This window comes from Silurus aristotelis, assembly GCF_946808225.1.
Source record: "Silurus aristotelis genome assembly, chromosome: 12".
Taxonomy (NCBI): Eukaryota; Metazoa; Chordata; class Actinopteri; order Siluriformes; family Siluridae; genus Silurus; species Silurus aristotelis.
The window spans coordinates 1,360,591-1,374,781 of NC_139585.1; the positions used below are offsets into that span (position 1 = coordinate 1,360,591).

General features: G+C 42.3%; 2 protein-coding genes across 6 annotated transcripts in view; one reads left to right on the top strand and one right to left on the bottom strand.

Annotated features, from left to right (window-relative positions):
- LOC310734957 (proton channel OTOP3-like) overlaps positions 1–10,062 on the top strand; it is a 16,846-nt gene extending 6,784 nt beyond the window's left edge. Inside the window, exons 4-7 of one of the 5 annotated variants that reach the window (XM_083557487.1) lie at positions 5,612–5,739; positions 6,762–7,531; positions 7,853–7,969; positions 9,562–10,062. In XM_083557487.1, coding sequence (XP_083413613.1) covers positions 5,612–5,739; positions 6,762–7,531; positions 7,853–7,969; positions 9,562–9,732 — 1,186 coding nt within the window. In that variant the 3' untranslated portion in view covers positions 9,733–10,062. Of the gene's footprint in view, positions 1–5,611; positions 5,740–6,761; positions 7,532–7,852; positions 7,970–8,800; positions 9,416–9,561 lie in introns of those variants that run through there. The other 4 variants (XM_083557488.1, XM_083557489.1, XM_083557485.1 and 1 more) reach the window with 4 other exon arrangements.
- Positions 10,063–12,216: 2,154 nt separating this feature from the next.
- Positions 12,217–14,191, bottom strand: part of LOC310735010 (uncharacterized protein) — a 43,947-nt gene continuing 41,972 nt past the window's right edge. Inside the window, exon 2 of the mRNA XM_083557586.1 lies at positions 12,217–12,249. The gene's annotated coding sequence lies outside the window, so the exon portion shown is untranslated. The remainder of the gene's footprint in view (positions 12,250–14,191) is intronic.

Here is a 14,191-nt window from a genome sequence, read left to right on the forward strand (position 1 = left end):
GGTTAGTGCTGGCTCAGGACTCATGGGTTCTCACGGAAGGGCAATGCCCTCTGTACGATTGGAGTCACGTGGTGATGCCTTTGTGCCTTAGATGTTTGAAGAGATCCCGGGTTACTGTTTAAGGGCCCTGTTTTGGGAGTTCCCGGTCATTGTGTAACGCTAATGACGGATGCGTCCCTCAAGGGGTGGGGAGCGGTCATGAGTGGTCGCTCTGCCCAAGGTCTATGGGAGGGGCCCCATCTACTTTGGCACATCAATTGCCTAGAGATTCAATTTTATTCAATTAATTTTTATTTGTATAGTGCTTTGACCAATAAACATTGTCTCAGAGCAGCTTTACACAGATAATGCGGTGATTAAAAATGAATATGTTCTTTATGAGTAAGTTTGTCCCTGATGAGCAAGCCGGTGGCGACTGTGGCAAAGATAAACTCATTTTTAAGGAAGAAACCTTAAGAGGAACCAGACTCAAGAGGGAACCCATCCTCATCTGGGTTGCACCGAATGTCATTTATAGCAGATATAATTCAATTCAATTCAATTCATTTTTATTTGTATAGCGCTTTTAACAATGAACATTGTCTCAAAGCAGCTTTACACAGATAATGCGGTGATTAAAAATGAATATGTTCTTTATGAGTAAGTTTGTCCCTGATGAGCAAGCCGGTGGCGACTGGCGACTGTGGCAGGGAAAAACTCCCCGAGATGGCATAAGGAAGAAACCTTGAGAGGAACCAGACTCAAGAGGGAACCCATCCTCATCTGGGTTATACCGAATGTCCATTTGTGGCGGGTATACAATGTTGCGGGGTGCAGTGATGATGATCAAAAGCGAAGTGTATTTCTGAGTCAGTGTAGGAGACTGTTGACATCAACTACAGTCCAATCCAGGCAGGCCTGGATGAAGTGGGAAGATCCACGGGGGGGAGAGGGGCAGGAACAGTGGTCACTGGAGCCTCAGGAGCATGTTTAACTCGACCGAGAGAGAGAGAGAGAGAGAGAGAGAGAGAGAGAGAGAGAGAGAGAAGAGAGAGAGAGAAGAGGGTGACAGGAAGAGAAGGATATGGATTATTAAGTGTACCTATTGTTGCATGAGAGTTAAAGTCACTGTGCAGTTTGGACTCCAGCAAGACTCGCTATGGCAGCATAGTTAAAAGTGAAAACCATAAGGTAACACCAACATAAGGGATCTCTGCGATAAGCGAAGACCCACCACACCACCATCAACAAACCTGAGTGAATGTAAGGGGACGACAGCATACAAATATCACAGTTCACCAAACACTCTATATCCATGATCCCTCCAGATCTGCACCTTTACCTCAGAAAAATCTACTGATAAAAGGCTTGACTGAATAAGTACATTTTTAAACTGGAAATGAATACTGAGACTGTGTCTAGAACACTGATTGGAAGGCTGTTCCAAAACTGTACGGCTTTATAAGAGAAACATCTGCCCCCTGCTGTAGTCTTCATTATTTGAGGTACCAACAGTTAAGCACTTTAAACAGGAGTCTGAACTAACTGAAGCTTATTTATGCACTTACTCCAACACCCAGACAGTAAAGCGTTACAGTAGTCTAATCTAGAAGTAACAAATGCATAACCTAGTTTTTCTGCATCCTGTAGCGACATCATATTTCTAATTTTAGCAAAATTTCTAAGGAGAAAGAAGGAGATCCTGGTGATATTATTCACGTGAGACTCAAAGGAAAGACTCGGGTCAATAATCACACCAAGGTCTTTGACTGCTGTACACACTGAGACAGAAACACCATCCAGAGATGCTACGGAATCGGAAAGTTTACTTCTAGCTGCATGTGGTCCTAGTAAAAGTACTTCCGTCTTATCTAAGTTGAGCAGAAGAAAGTTATCAAGCATCCACTGTCTAATGTCCTTTACACACTTCTCAACATTGTTAAGCTGATCTCTCTCATCTGTCTTTGCTGAAATATACAGCTGTGTATCATCAGCATAGCAATGGAAGCGAATACCATGTTTATGTATAATTTCACCCAGAGGCAGCAGATATAAAGAGAAAAGCAGTGGGCCTAAGACAGATCTTTGAGGAACACCAAACTTTACCTCAGAGAGTGTGGAGAATTCACCATTTACATCAACAAACTGATAGCATTCAGTCAAATAAGACCTGAGCCAGGAGAGAGCTGTTCCCTTTATTCCAGCAATGTTCTCAAGTCTAGCAAGCAGTATAGTGTGATCAATGGTGTCAAAAGCTGCACTAAGGTCGAGCAAAACAAGTAAAGAGACAATTTACTGATCAGAGGCCAATAACAGGTAATTTACCACCTTAACTAGCACCGTCTGTGTGCTATGATGAGGCCAAAATCCTGACTGATACATTTAAAAAATGTTATTCATAAGTAGGTGTGAGCATAACTGCTGTGCTACAACCGTTTCTAAAATTTTGGATGTAAAGGGGAGATTTGATATTGGACTGTAGTTGGACAGCTGACATGGGTCAAGGTTAAGTTTCTTGATTAGGGGGTTGATAACTGCCAGTTTGAAGGATTTAGGTACATAACCAGTGCTAATGGAAGAGTTTATTATTTTTAAAACAGGTTCAATTACCTCTGGAATTATCCAGAGACACTGGCCATGATCCTAGCGTTGAAGCATTTTTTTCCCGAACCTCAGAGATCATCAGAGAGAGTGCTGATATGTACGGACAACTTCTCAGTGTTTTACATCAACTATCAAGGAGGTCTGCGCTCGTGCCCCCTGTACAGGCTGGTGCACCAGATCCTCCTATGGGCCCAGGGGAAGTGGGCAAACTGTGTTTTGTGCTGACAGAAACGCAGCTCTGTGCAATAAGACTTGCGGTGGTGGTGTGTGTGTTTATATCAACACGGAATGGTGTAAGAACTCTGTGCTTGTCTCATGCTACTGCTCATCACTAGTGGAGTTTGTGACTGTAAGATGCAGACCGTCTTATTTACCACAGAAATTTATCACTGTTTTCATTGCCGTGTACATTCCCCCCAGTGCTAATGCAAAGGAGGCACTGTGTGAACTCTATGGCGCTATTAGCAACCTGCAGAATGCTCACCCCAATGGATTGTTTATTATCGCCGTAAATTCCATGCAACCATGCAATTCCATGCAACCATGCAAATCTCAGGACTATGTTCCCTAAACTCCATTATCATGTGGACTTTGCAATGAGAGCGGCGAACACGTTGGATCTTGTTTACACAAACATACCCAGCGTGCATCGTGCAGAGTCCCGCCCCCATTTTGGCTACTTAGAGCACATCTCTGTTATGCTAATTCCAGCATACAGAGAGCTCGTCAGACGCTTTAAAACAGTTCTGAAACAGGTGAAAACCTGGCCAGCAGGAGCCACCGCTGCTCTTTAGGACTGTTTTGAGTGCACTGACTGGGAAATGTTTAATGATGCTGCAATCAACAGCAATTCCATTAACTTGGAGTAGTTCACATCATCAGTGACCAGCTACATCAGCAAGTGCATTGACAAGACCATCACTACACAAAAAAATTGCGTGTGTTAATGAAACAAAGAGACTCCACCTTCAGAGCAGGGGACAAAATGGCTTTTAGTACAGCACCAGCCAAATTGTCCCGTGCCATCAAAGAAACAAAGAGCGCACACCAAGAGAATCCACGGCCACTTCCAGGACAGCGGAAACACCTGTCGCATGTAGCAGGGCATCCAGGCGATCATGAACACCTCCCTCTGTAACTGGATCCTGGACTTTCTGACTGGGAGACCTCAGCAGGGAGAGACAAGGCAGGATCGGAAACAGCATCTCCAGCACCACCACACTAAGAACTGGGGCCCCTCAGGGCTGTGTGCTCAGCCCACCGCTGTTCACTCTGCTGACTCACGACTGTGTAGCAATGCACAGCTCGAATCACATCATCGAGTTTTGTCATCAGGATTGTGTTTGTGTATATATACTTATTGTTCATAGTCTTTATAGTCCTCTGTATTGTATACAGTAGGTTCACTAATGCTATTTTGTGTTATGTGTATTTGTCCCACACTGTCTTGTGTTGTCTGTCTGCACTGTTTTTTGTCTGCACTGTTTGCACTCGGTTGCACTTAATGCACTTTATGTAACTTTATGTTGTGTGTTGTAGCTTCATGTTGTTTAGTGAAGCACCAGGGTTCTGGAGGAACGTTGTCTTATTTTCACTGTGTACCACTGTGGTGTAGGGTAGAAATGACAATAAAAGCAACTTGACTTGATATATATATATATATATACACACAGTATCTCACAAAAGTAAATTAAAACATTTTAGAAACTATTTTAATATCTTCTTAAGTAACAATACTATAGAAATAAAACTTGTATATATTTTAAAGGAGTCAATGTGCAGTTTGTATATCAATATAGATTTACTGTCCTCTGAAAAAACTAATCATACAGCTATTTGTGTAAAAAAAACAAAAGTAAATGCACCCTAAGTGATAACAGCTGTACATCATGTAAACGTGCAAATTAGAATTGTTGATCTCCACAAAGATGCCGAGGCTGTTAGATCAGTAACACCATGAAACTGAGTTACATTGCAGTGGTCAGGGTCATAGAGAGGTTTTCCAAAATGGGCTACACTCGGAACAGACCTCGCAAGGATCCATTAAAGATGTCGAGTCCTTGTGCTGTGAGTCAGAAGCTGCTTCATAAAACAGACACATGAGAGCTGCAGCATTGCTTTAGAGGTTGCAGGAGCAGTAGGTCCACTAATCAGTGCAACAAGTTGGTTTGCAGGTTGTCGTCCCAGAAGGAGGCTCTTCTGAAGCTGCTTACAAGAAAACCCTCAAACGGTTTGCTGAAGATGACCTATCCAAGAGCCTGTGTCCTGTGGTTTGATGAGGCTAAAATAAACTTGTTTGGCTCAGATGGTGTCCAGCATGTGTGGTGACACCCTGGTGAGGAGAAACAAGAAAATTGTGTCTTATCTACAGTCAAGCATGGTGGTGGTAGCATCATGGTCTGCATGAGTGCTGCTGGTACTAGAGAGATACGTTTCATTGAGGGAAACATAGATTCCAACATGTACTGTAAGATCCTGAAGCAGAACATCATGCCCTCCCTTCAGAAACTGGTCTGTATGGCTGTTTTCCAACATAATACCAACCCCAAATAGGAGGAAGGTGAAGGTGAAGGTGAAATAGTAGCCAAGTATGTCTCCAGACTTGAACCCTACTGAGCACCTGTGGGGATCCTCAAGCAGAAGGTGGAGAAGCCCCGTGTGTCTAACATCCATTCCATGCCCAGGAGGATTAAGAAAGTGCTACATTGCAATGGTGCTTACACAATATTCACACTTTGGACACAGTTTTGACATGTTCACTGAGGGTGTACTCACTTTTGTTGGCAGTTATTTAGACAGTAATGGCGTTATTTTCAGAGGAGAGTAAATCTGTACTTTTATACAAACTGCACAATAATATTAAAAAAATATATACAAGTTCCATTTCTAGTATTGTCCCCTTGAAAAGATGCAATAAAATAGTTGTTGAAATGTTTTTTTTTATTTCAGTCAAGAGAAGATCCTGCATTTACATTCTGTCATTAACCTCTCCTGGGTAATACCTCTTGGTTTTGTGTGTGTGTTACAGGACTGGGCTCATAATAATCCTGTGCACGGACATCCTGTTATGGCTAAATGCAGTAACAGAAGACACCATCCACATGGAGATAGAGCTGGAGAGACAATTCAATGAGACCATCAGCGGAGTGAACACTGGTAAGTTATCAGAAGGTGTCAGTAGGTTAAAAGGTGTTGATGAATTCTGTAGAACAGCAGCTCTGATGGTAGTGCAGGTTTATATTCACACACTTTCTCTTATGCTATCATTTCCATAGCAGCAGCTCTTTCTGCGATACGTTTCTATAATGTTTGTTAAAGGTGACATTTATTTATCAAAAGACTCTACAGTGCCAGAGGTAAAACTGCAACTGTTTTCCAGTATCTTCAGGACAGATTGGTTTTACGCGTGTTAACATGACAATGCACTTACAGCTTACTGCACACATTTCTGCATTTTACAACACAAGACAATGTTAGAATTATTTTGGGGACAGAGCTATGAATCAGGTGACTCGCGCCATTTAGAGTTTGTCTTTCATGAGCTTGTAGTGCCCTCTACTGTCATCTCTTGATATTGTCTCGCCATTTTTATTTGTCCACAGCTTTAGATTTTACACAAACTCAGGCTACACACACACACACACACACACACACACACACACACACACACACACACACACACACATATATGTATACACTATAGGTATCCCAATTTGCTGTGATAATAAACGCCACTCTTCTGGAAAGACGTTCCACTAGATTTTGTGGAGATTCATTCAGCTACAAGGGTGATAGTAAATTCAGTCAAGTTTATTTCTATTGCGCTTTTCACAACAGACATTGTCTCAAAGCAGCTTTACAGAATTTAAGAGTTAAAGTGAATGATCTGCATTTATCCCTGATGAGCAGCCTGTGGCAAGGAACAACTCCCTTAGATGTTATGAGGAAGAAAACCTTGAAAGGAACCAGACTCAAAACCTCATCCTCAGAACCTCATCCTCATTTGGGTTACATCAAGAATGTGATTATAGTCTTTAAACACTAGAGAACACTGGAGAGTGAGAACTAATTTCATAAGAACCAGGAACCTGTCTGGTGTAAATATTATAGAGAGATGTCATTTAAACATTTTTTATGGAACTTTATTTATTGAAGTTTTATACGGTTGTTATTTAAAGGTGTTTCAGAAGAAGACAGTGAGAAAGCGACTGAGTGTGTGTGCAGAAGCCAGCCGGTGTGTGTGGCTCTGCGTAAAGGTTACCAGGTCCTGTACCCCTTCAACATGGAGTTCAGCCTGCTGGCTAGCTGCATGCTTTACGTCATGTGGAAGAACGTAGGGCGTCATGTGTTCGATGACTCCGGCCACGCCCAGAAGATCACATTGCGGATCGTACGAAGTGGTGGAATCCTGTTTGGGCTGATCTTTGGCTTGCTGGTGCTGATCTCAGGTGTTGTGGTCTTCCTGCTGTACCAGGTATGGGAAGGACAAAAGGAGCTGCGCCTGGACGCCTTCCGGATGTTTTACATGTTCCACATGTGTGTGATGCCCACCATGATTCTGTGCTCGCTAGCGGGAACACTGATGTACCGCTGGAAAGAGAGAAGAGGTCATATCCGACATAAAAGTCATGGCAAAGATAACGGTGAAGAAGGCATTGATAAAAACCCGACTCGCAGCCTGGACATATTGCTGCTCCTGGGTGCAGGTCTCGGCCAGCTCTCGCTCTCATACTTCTCGCTGGTGGCTGCGTTGGCTCGCGGTACCGGGGGCATTCTGGGAAATTTACACCTGTTCTACTCACTGCTCAGCCTGCTGGAGCTCATTCTGCAGAACATCTTCATCATCCAGGGCCTGCACTCTCACACACACACTCATACACACTCACACACGTACTCAGTCAAGAAGGAGCTGGACGGAGAGAGCGCCGAACCCGAGGTCGTCTGTAAGGTCAGTTTCACCTTCACTCACATTTACATTGGCACAGGAAGACATGAGTTCACACCTTCTTCATTTCACTTACTTAACTGTTTCACTACAGAGAGGAACATCTTTACTACAAACCTGAAATTCAGGAACATTTACAAGAATATTTTATCAGAAAAAAGGAAGAAACACAGACAGACAGACAGACAGACAGACAGACAGACAGACAGATAGATAGACAGACAGACAGACATCCAGACAATGAGAAAACAAAAGAAATAAATGATACCAATGGCAGTGATATGGTGGTGTTAATAGAGTGAGTGTGAACATGTCTGTGTGAAGCAGATGGTGAGGAGAGATGGAGAAGATTCAAACATATACCAGAAACATGATGCTCCCAGCTGGAGTAAAAAGATGATCCAGGAGATCTGTGCTTTCCTCATCCTCACTAATATTATGGTGAGAGAGAAAAAAGACAAGCTGCTGCTTTTATTACATGTATTTTATGTCAATTATAATAAATTTGAATCTTATATTATAAAGAAGTACAACAGATTTTCTATTTGATTTATAAAATATTTATTTATATATTACAATTTTTGTATTAAAAAATATTTCTTTTTTTTCGGCTGCTCCCATTAGGGGGCACCACAGCGGATCATCTGTCTCCACACCCCCCTGTCCTCTAAATCTGTCTCTTTCACACCAACTACCTCCTCCTAGGTCTTCCTTTTTTCCTCCTTCCTGGTGTCTCCATCCTCAGCATTCTTCTACTGATATACCCCATGTCCCTCCTCTGCACATGTCCAAACCATCTCAATCTCACCTCCCTCACCTTGTCTCCAAAACGTCCTACATGCGCTGTCCCTCTAATAAACTCATTTCTAATCCTGTCCATCGTCGTCACTCCCAACGAACATCTCAACATCTTCAGCTCTGCTACCTCCAGCTCCACCTCCTGTCTTTTACTCAATGCCACTGTCTCTAATCCATACAACATCTCAGGTCTCACCACAGTCCTATAAACTTTCCCTTTCACTCTCACAGATACTCTTCTATCACAAATCACTCCTGCTATCACTCTTCTCCACCCACTCCACCCTGCCTGCACTCTTTTCTTCACTTTTCTAACACACTCTCCATTACTTTGCACTGTTGACCCCAGGTACCTGAACTCCTCCACCTTCTCCACCTCTTCTCCCTGTAACCGCACCCCTCCACTGCCCCCCTCTCATTCACACACATGTACTCTGTCTTACTCCTACTGACTTTCATTCCCCTTCTCTCCAGCACATACCTCCACCTCTCCAGGATCTTCTTCACCTGCTCACTACTCTCACCACAAATCACAATATCATCCACAAACATTATAGTCCAGGGAGACTCCTGTCTGACCTCGTCCTTAAACCTGTCCATCACCACTGCAAACAAGAAAGGGCTCAGAGCCGATCCTTGATGCAGTCCAACCTCCACCTTGAACCAGTCTGTCGTTCCTACTGCACACTTCACTGCTGTCACACTGTCCTCATACATGTCCTGCACCACTCTCACATACTTCTCTGACACACCAGACTTCCTCATACAATACCACAACTCCTCTCTCCACCCTGTCGTACGCTTTCTCTAAATCCACAAACACACAATGCAGCTCCTTCTGACCTTCTCTATACTTCTCAAAGCAAATAAGGCATCTGTGGTGCTCTTCCTCAGCATGAAACCATACTGTTGCTCACAGATGGTCACCTCTTCTCTCAGCCTGGCTTCCACTACTCTTTCCCATAACTTCATGGTGTGACTGATCAACTTAATTCCCCTTTTTGCTACAAATCCTTTTCTCCTTCCTCAGTGTCCTTCTCATACATATAAAAAATATTTCAAATATTAAAAATGAGTTATATTCATTCATTTCTGCATAAATGTTTTATGTAACTTACGATTTTTTTTAACTAAATTGAAATTAAAATAATAATATAAATAAATTTTTTATTTATTAAATGAGAGAAAATTCAACCATGTGATAGACAGCTGTGTGTGTGTGTGTGTGTGTGTAGCTGTGGGTGATCCCAGCGTTCGGGGCCCATCCGGAGTTTGAGAGTGGAATGGGGAAGCAGTTCTTCGGCTTCTCGGTGTGGTTTGTGTTGGTGAATCTCGGCCAGCCGCTCACCGTCTTCTACAGGATGCACTCTGTAGGAACGCTGATGGAGCTACTCATTTCTGCATGAACAAACGCACACACACACACACACACACACACACACACACACACACACACACACACACACACACACACGCAATACATAGCATCACAGTTTGACAAATTTTACTGAATGATTTTCAGATTTTTGGGTGAATTTCATCAAAATGCACTTTTATCTCCTGAACTTAATCAATAAATCAATCATGTGATGCACACAGCAATTTCACTACACACACCTCATTCACATATTACAGAGGAATCCTTTCAGATGTTAATCCACATGTTTGGGTTTAATACTGGAAATGTACATATAATTTTTATTTATCAAAATAAATAAAAGATTGCTCTAATACTGTTTGCATGAGTCTCTGAAATTAATTAAAATTCATTTTAATTTAAACGTCACCACAGGACTAGATTTCAGAATTTAATGTGTGTAAATAGCAAGGCCCTTAACCCTCTATGCTCCGGGGGGGTCCCTTACGAGGGAAATATCAAGGTCCGTGATGTCAGAGTGACGTGGGGCCGACTTCCCGTGGGCTCACCACCTGCAGGAGGGACCGTAAGGGACGGTGCTGTGAGGATTGGGCAGCAGTCGAAGGCGGGGGTCTGCTTAGACTGCTGCCCCCGTGACCCGAATTACGGATAAGCGGGAGAAAATGAATGAATGAATGAATGTGTGTAAATATGGGCATATGGAATGAGATAAATCTCCATTTGCGATAAAACAAATCTAATGAATAGCTGTAAGGAAATCAGCTGGTGTTTAGATGAGTAATCGAGAAGATAAGAGAAGTCTGTTCTTTTTGATTGAAATACGAGGTGACATCCACAAGTTTGGAGACTCACACTGTTTACAAGAATGTACTTTATTTATCTTATTTATCTATTTTCCACAACATCACCTTCTAATTTCCCTTGTGCAGTAATACAGCGCCCCAGTGTTCTTCTGGAACGTGTCCTGGAAGTCTTCTTTTCGAGTCAAGCACCTTCTGTGGAGTGGTGGCTCCAGTGGGGGAGTGGTGGCTCCAGTGGTTAAGGCACTGGATTACTGATCGGAAGGTCGGGGGTTCAAGCCCCGGTATTGCCAAGCTGCCACTCTTGGGCCCTTGAGCAAGGCCCTTAACCCTCCCTGTGCTCCAGGGGCGCCGTATCATGGCCGACCCCAGCTTCTAAGAAAGCTGGGATATGCGAAGAACAACATTTCACTGTGCTGTAATGTATATGTGACAAATAAAGGCTATTCCATTCTGTGATATCATGCCGGATCTCCACAATGGTGCGGTGGCCTTTGAGCTGTTTTTTCATATTCGGGAAGAGGGTGAAGTCTGCAGGAGCCAAATCTGGCGAGTAGAGTGGGTGCGGAAGTGAGATCATGCTGTTCCACGAGCTCGGTGACAGGGTGCGCAAGTGGTCAGAATAGAAGCAGTTGCACAGCTCCAGATGTGCACATGTCTTTTGGCACAATGACTTATGCATTTTGGTGCTCCTTGTGACTGTGTGTGCAGTCTTGTGCTGCCATCTGTTGGGGGGTTACAAAACAAGTCTATAATCTTTTTGATACCACCTCATACTTTTTTGAGACTGAAGACTGAGGAGCTGTGTGACGCATGAATATGATCAGGTCTTTAGGAAATTAAAGAAACTGGAAAAATAGAGTAAAACTACTTATTATTGCTAAGACTTTCTCATCAGTCTACACACATTTATCTCAGTGTGAATGGAAGGACAAAACAGAGAGAAAACCCTATTAGTGTGGAGATAGCTGAAACCTGAGCGGTAGAGAGCAATTATTCCTTGTTTTATACACATTTAGCATCCTTGTTTAGCATTACCTTCAGCAACTTCCCCAAATTCCCTTCTGTAACACATCACTTAGAAGTTCGTCTAGTCATTCTGATAACATTAACGCCAGTCGATTGAGAGTTGGACCAAAAACAAAACGAGGGCACTTCATTCTACTTCCATGTTTTGCTTCATTTTGGCTTTGTGACTTGACCAGTGTTTAAAACCTCAAACTTTATTTGTCACATGCTGAACACATTTGTACAGAATACGACATGTAGTGAAATGCTTTTTATGACTGTCCAACATGTGAACATAAAAAGGAGTAAAAAAATAAACAAATATAAAATTAAGTCAAGTCAAGTCAAGTCAAGTTTATTTGTATAGCGCTTTTCACAACAGACATTGTCTCAAAGCAGCTTTACAGAAAACAACAGTGAAGGTGAATGGTGTGCGTTTGTCCCTGATGAGCAAGCCGTGGCAACAGTGGCAAGGAAAAACTCCCTTAGATGATATGAGGAAGAAACCTTGAGAGGAACCAGACTCAAAGGGGAACCCATCCTCATATGGGTGACATCAAAAGTTTGGTCATAAATCTTTCAACAATACAGAACAATTTGTGATCATCATAAATCCAGCATCAGCTTCTCCATGCCAGGGCCTTTAAACACTCGGCATCTACTTCTCCATGATCATCCATAGGTCCATAATCTTCACGAGGTGGGACGTGACTGGAGCTGGCCAAACCTCAGGAAGCCTCGGGATGGGGAGAGAAAGAGAAGCAGTGGAGAGGAATTAGCGTAGCTGCTGTTCATGATATTAACAGCACAAGTTGATAATGTGCATGTGATCAGATGTTCTGGAGCACAAGGTTATGATGTGATGTGTGTGATGTGTGTTATGTGTAGGCTTTGCTAAAAAGATATGTTTTTAATCTGCACTTAAACTGGGAGAGTGTATCTGAACCCCGAACACTGTCAGGAAGACTATTCCAGAGTTTAGGAGCTAAATGTAAGAATGATCTACCGCCTTTAGTGGACTTTGCTATTCTAGGAACTACTAGAAGCCCAGAGTTTTGAGATCTCAGGGAGCGTGACGGATTGTAGCGTGTTAAAAGACTGGATAGATAGATGGGAGCCAAACCATTTAGTGCTTTATAAGTGAGTAGCAGTAGTTTGTAGTCTATTCGAAACTTAATAGGAAGCCAATGTAGGGACGATAAGATTGGGGTTATATGATCGTATTTTCTTGACCTAGTAAGAACTCTTGCTGTGGCATTCTGAACTAACTGAAGCTTGTTTATTAATGATGCAGGACATCCACCTAGTAATGCATTACAGTAGTCTATTCTAGAGGTCATAAACGCATGGACGAGCTTCTCTGCATCAGATATAGATAACATATTTCTTAGCTTAGAAATATTTCTAAGGTGAAAGAAGGCTGTTTTTGTAACTTGATTGATGTGATTTTTGAAAGATAAGTTGCTGTCTAAAATAACTCCCAGGTCTTTTACCGTTGAACTAGTAGTTACAGAACAACCATCTAAATGCAGGCTGAGATGCTGGAGCTTCTGTGTACTATTTTTTGGGCCGATGAGCAAAATCTCAGTTTTATCAGAATTTAATAGCAGAAAGTTATGGGTCATCCAATCTCTTATTTCTTCAACACACTCAGTTATGCGAGCTAATTGAGCTGTATCGCCTGGTTTGGATGAAATATATAGCTGGGTATCATCAGCATAACAATGGAAGCTAATTCCATGCCTTCTAATAATATTTCCTAATGGAAGCATGTATATTGTAAAAAGCAGGGGTCCCAGAACTGACCCTTGTGGCACGCCATAATTTACTAGCATTATCCTGGATAGCTCTCCATTTAAATCTACGAAATGGTAACGATTGGACAGGTAGGATTTAAACCAGCTTAATGCCTGTCCCTGAATACCGATGTAATTCTGTAAGCGATCGAGGAGAAGATCATGATCTATAGTGTCGAACGCAGCACTAAGATCAAGTAAAACTAATAGGGAGATGTAGCCTTGGTCTGAAGCTAAAAACAGGTCATTAGTGATTTTAACTAGAGCAGTTTCTGTGCTATGATGGGGCCTAAAACCTGACTGAAACTCTTCAAAGATATTGTTCTCCTGCAAGTGGTTACATAACTGGGCAGCGACAATCTTTTCTAAAATCTTAGACATAAATGGGAGATTTGAAATTGGTCTGTAATTCGATAGCGTGCTTGGATTCAGATTAGGTTTTTTAATGAGGGGCTTAATAACTGCTAACTTGAGGAAATTTAGGGACGTGACCTAACGATAGTGAGGAGTTAATAATATTGAGAAGAGGCTCACCAGCTGTATATAACACTTCCTTCAGTAGTTTAGTGGGAATTGGATCTAACTGACATGTTGTTGATTTAGCTTTCATAATAGCATCATACAGCTCTTCCTGTCCTATACATGTAAAACAGTGTAGTTGTGGGGTTGTAAGTACGATTGTGTCGGGAGATGCTGTCAGAGGTTGAACTGCCACAATTGTTTTTCTAATGTTATCTATTTTTTCAGTGAAGAAATTCATAAAGTCTTCACTACTAAACTGTGATGGAACACATTTTTCAGATCCCTGATTTGTTGTTAATTTAGCGACTGTACTGAAAAGGAACCTGGGATTGTTTTTGTTATTTTCTATGAGTTTGCTCAG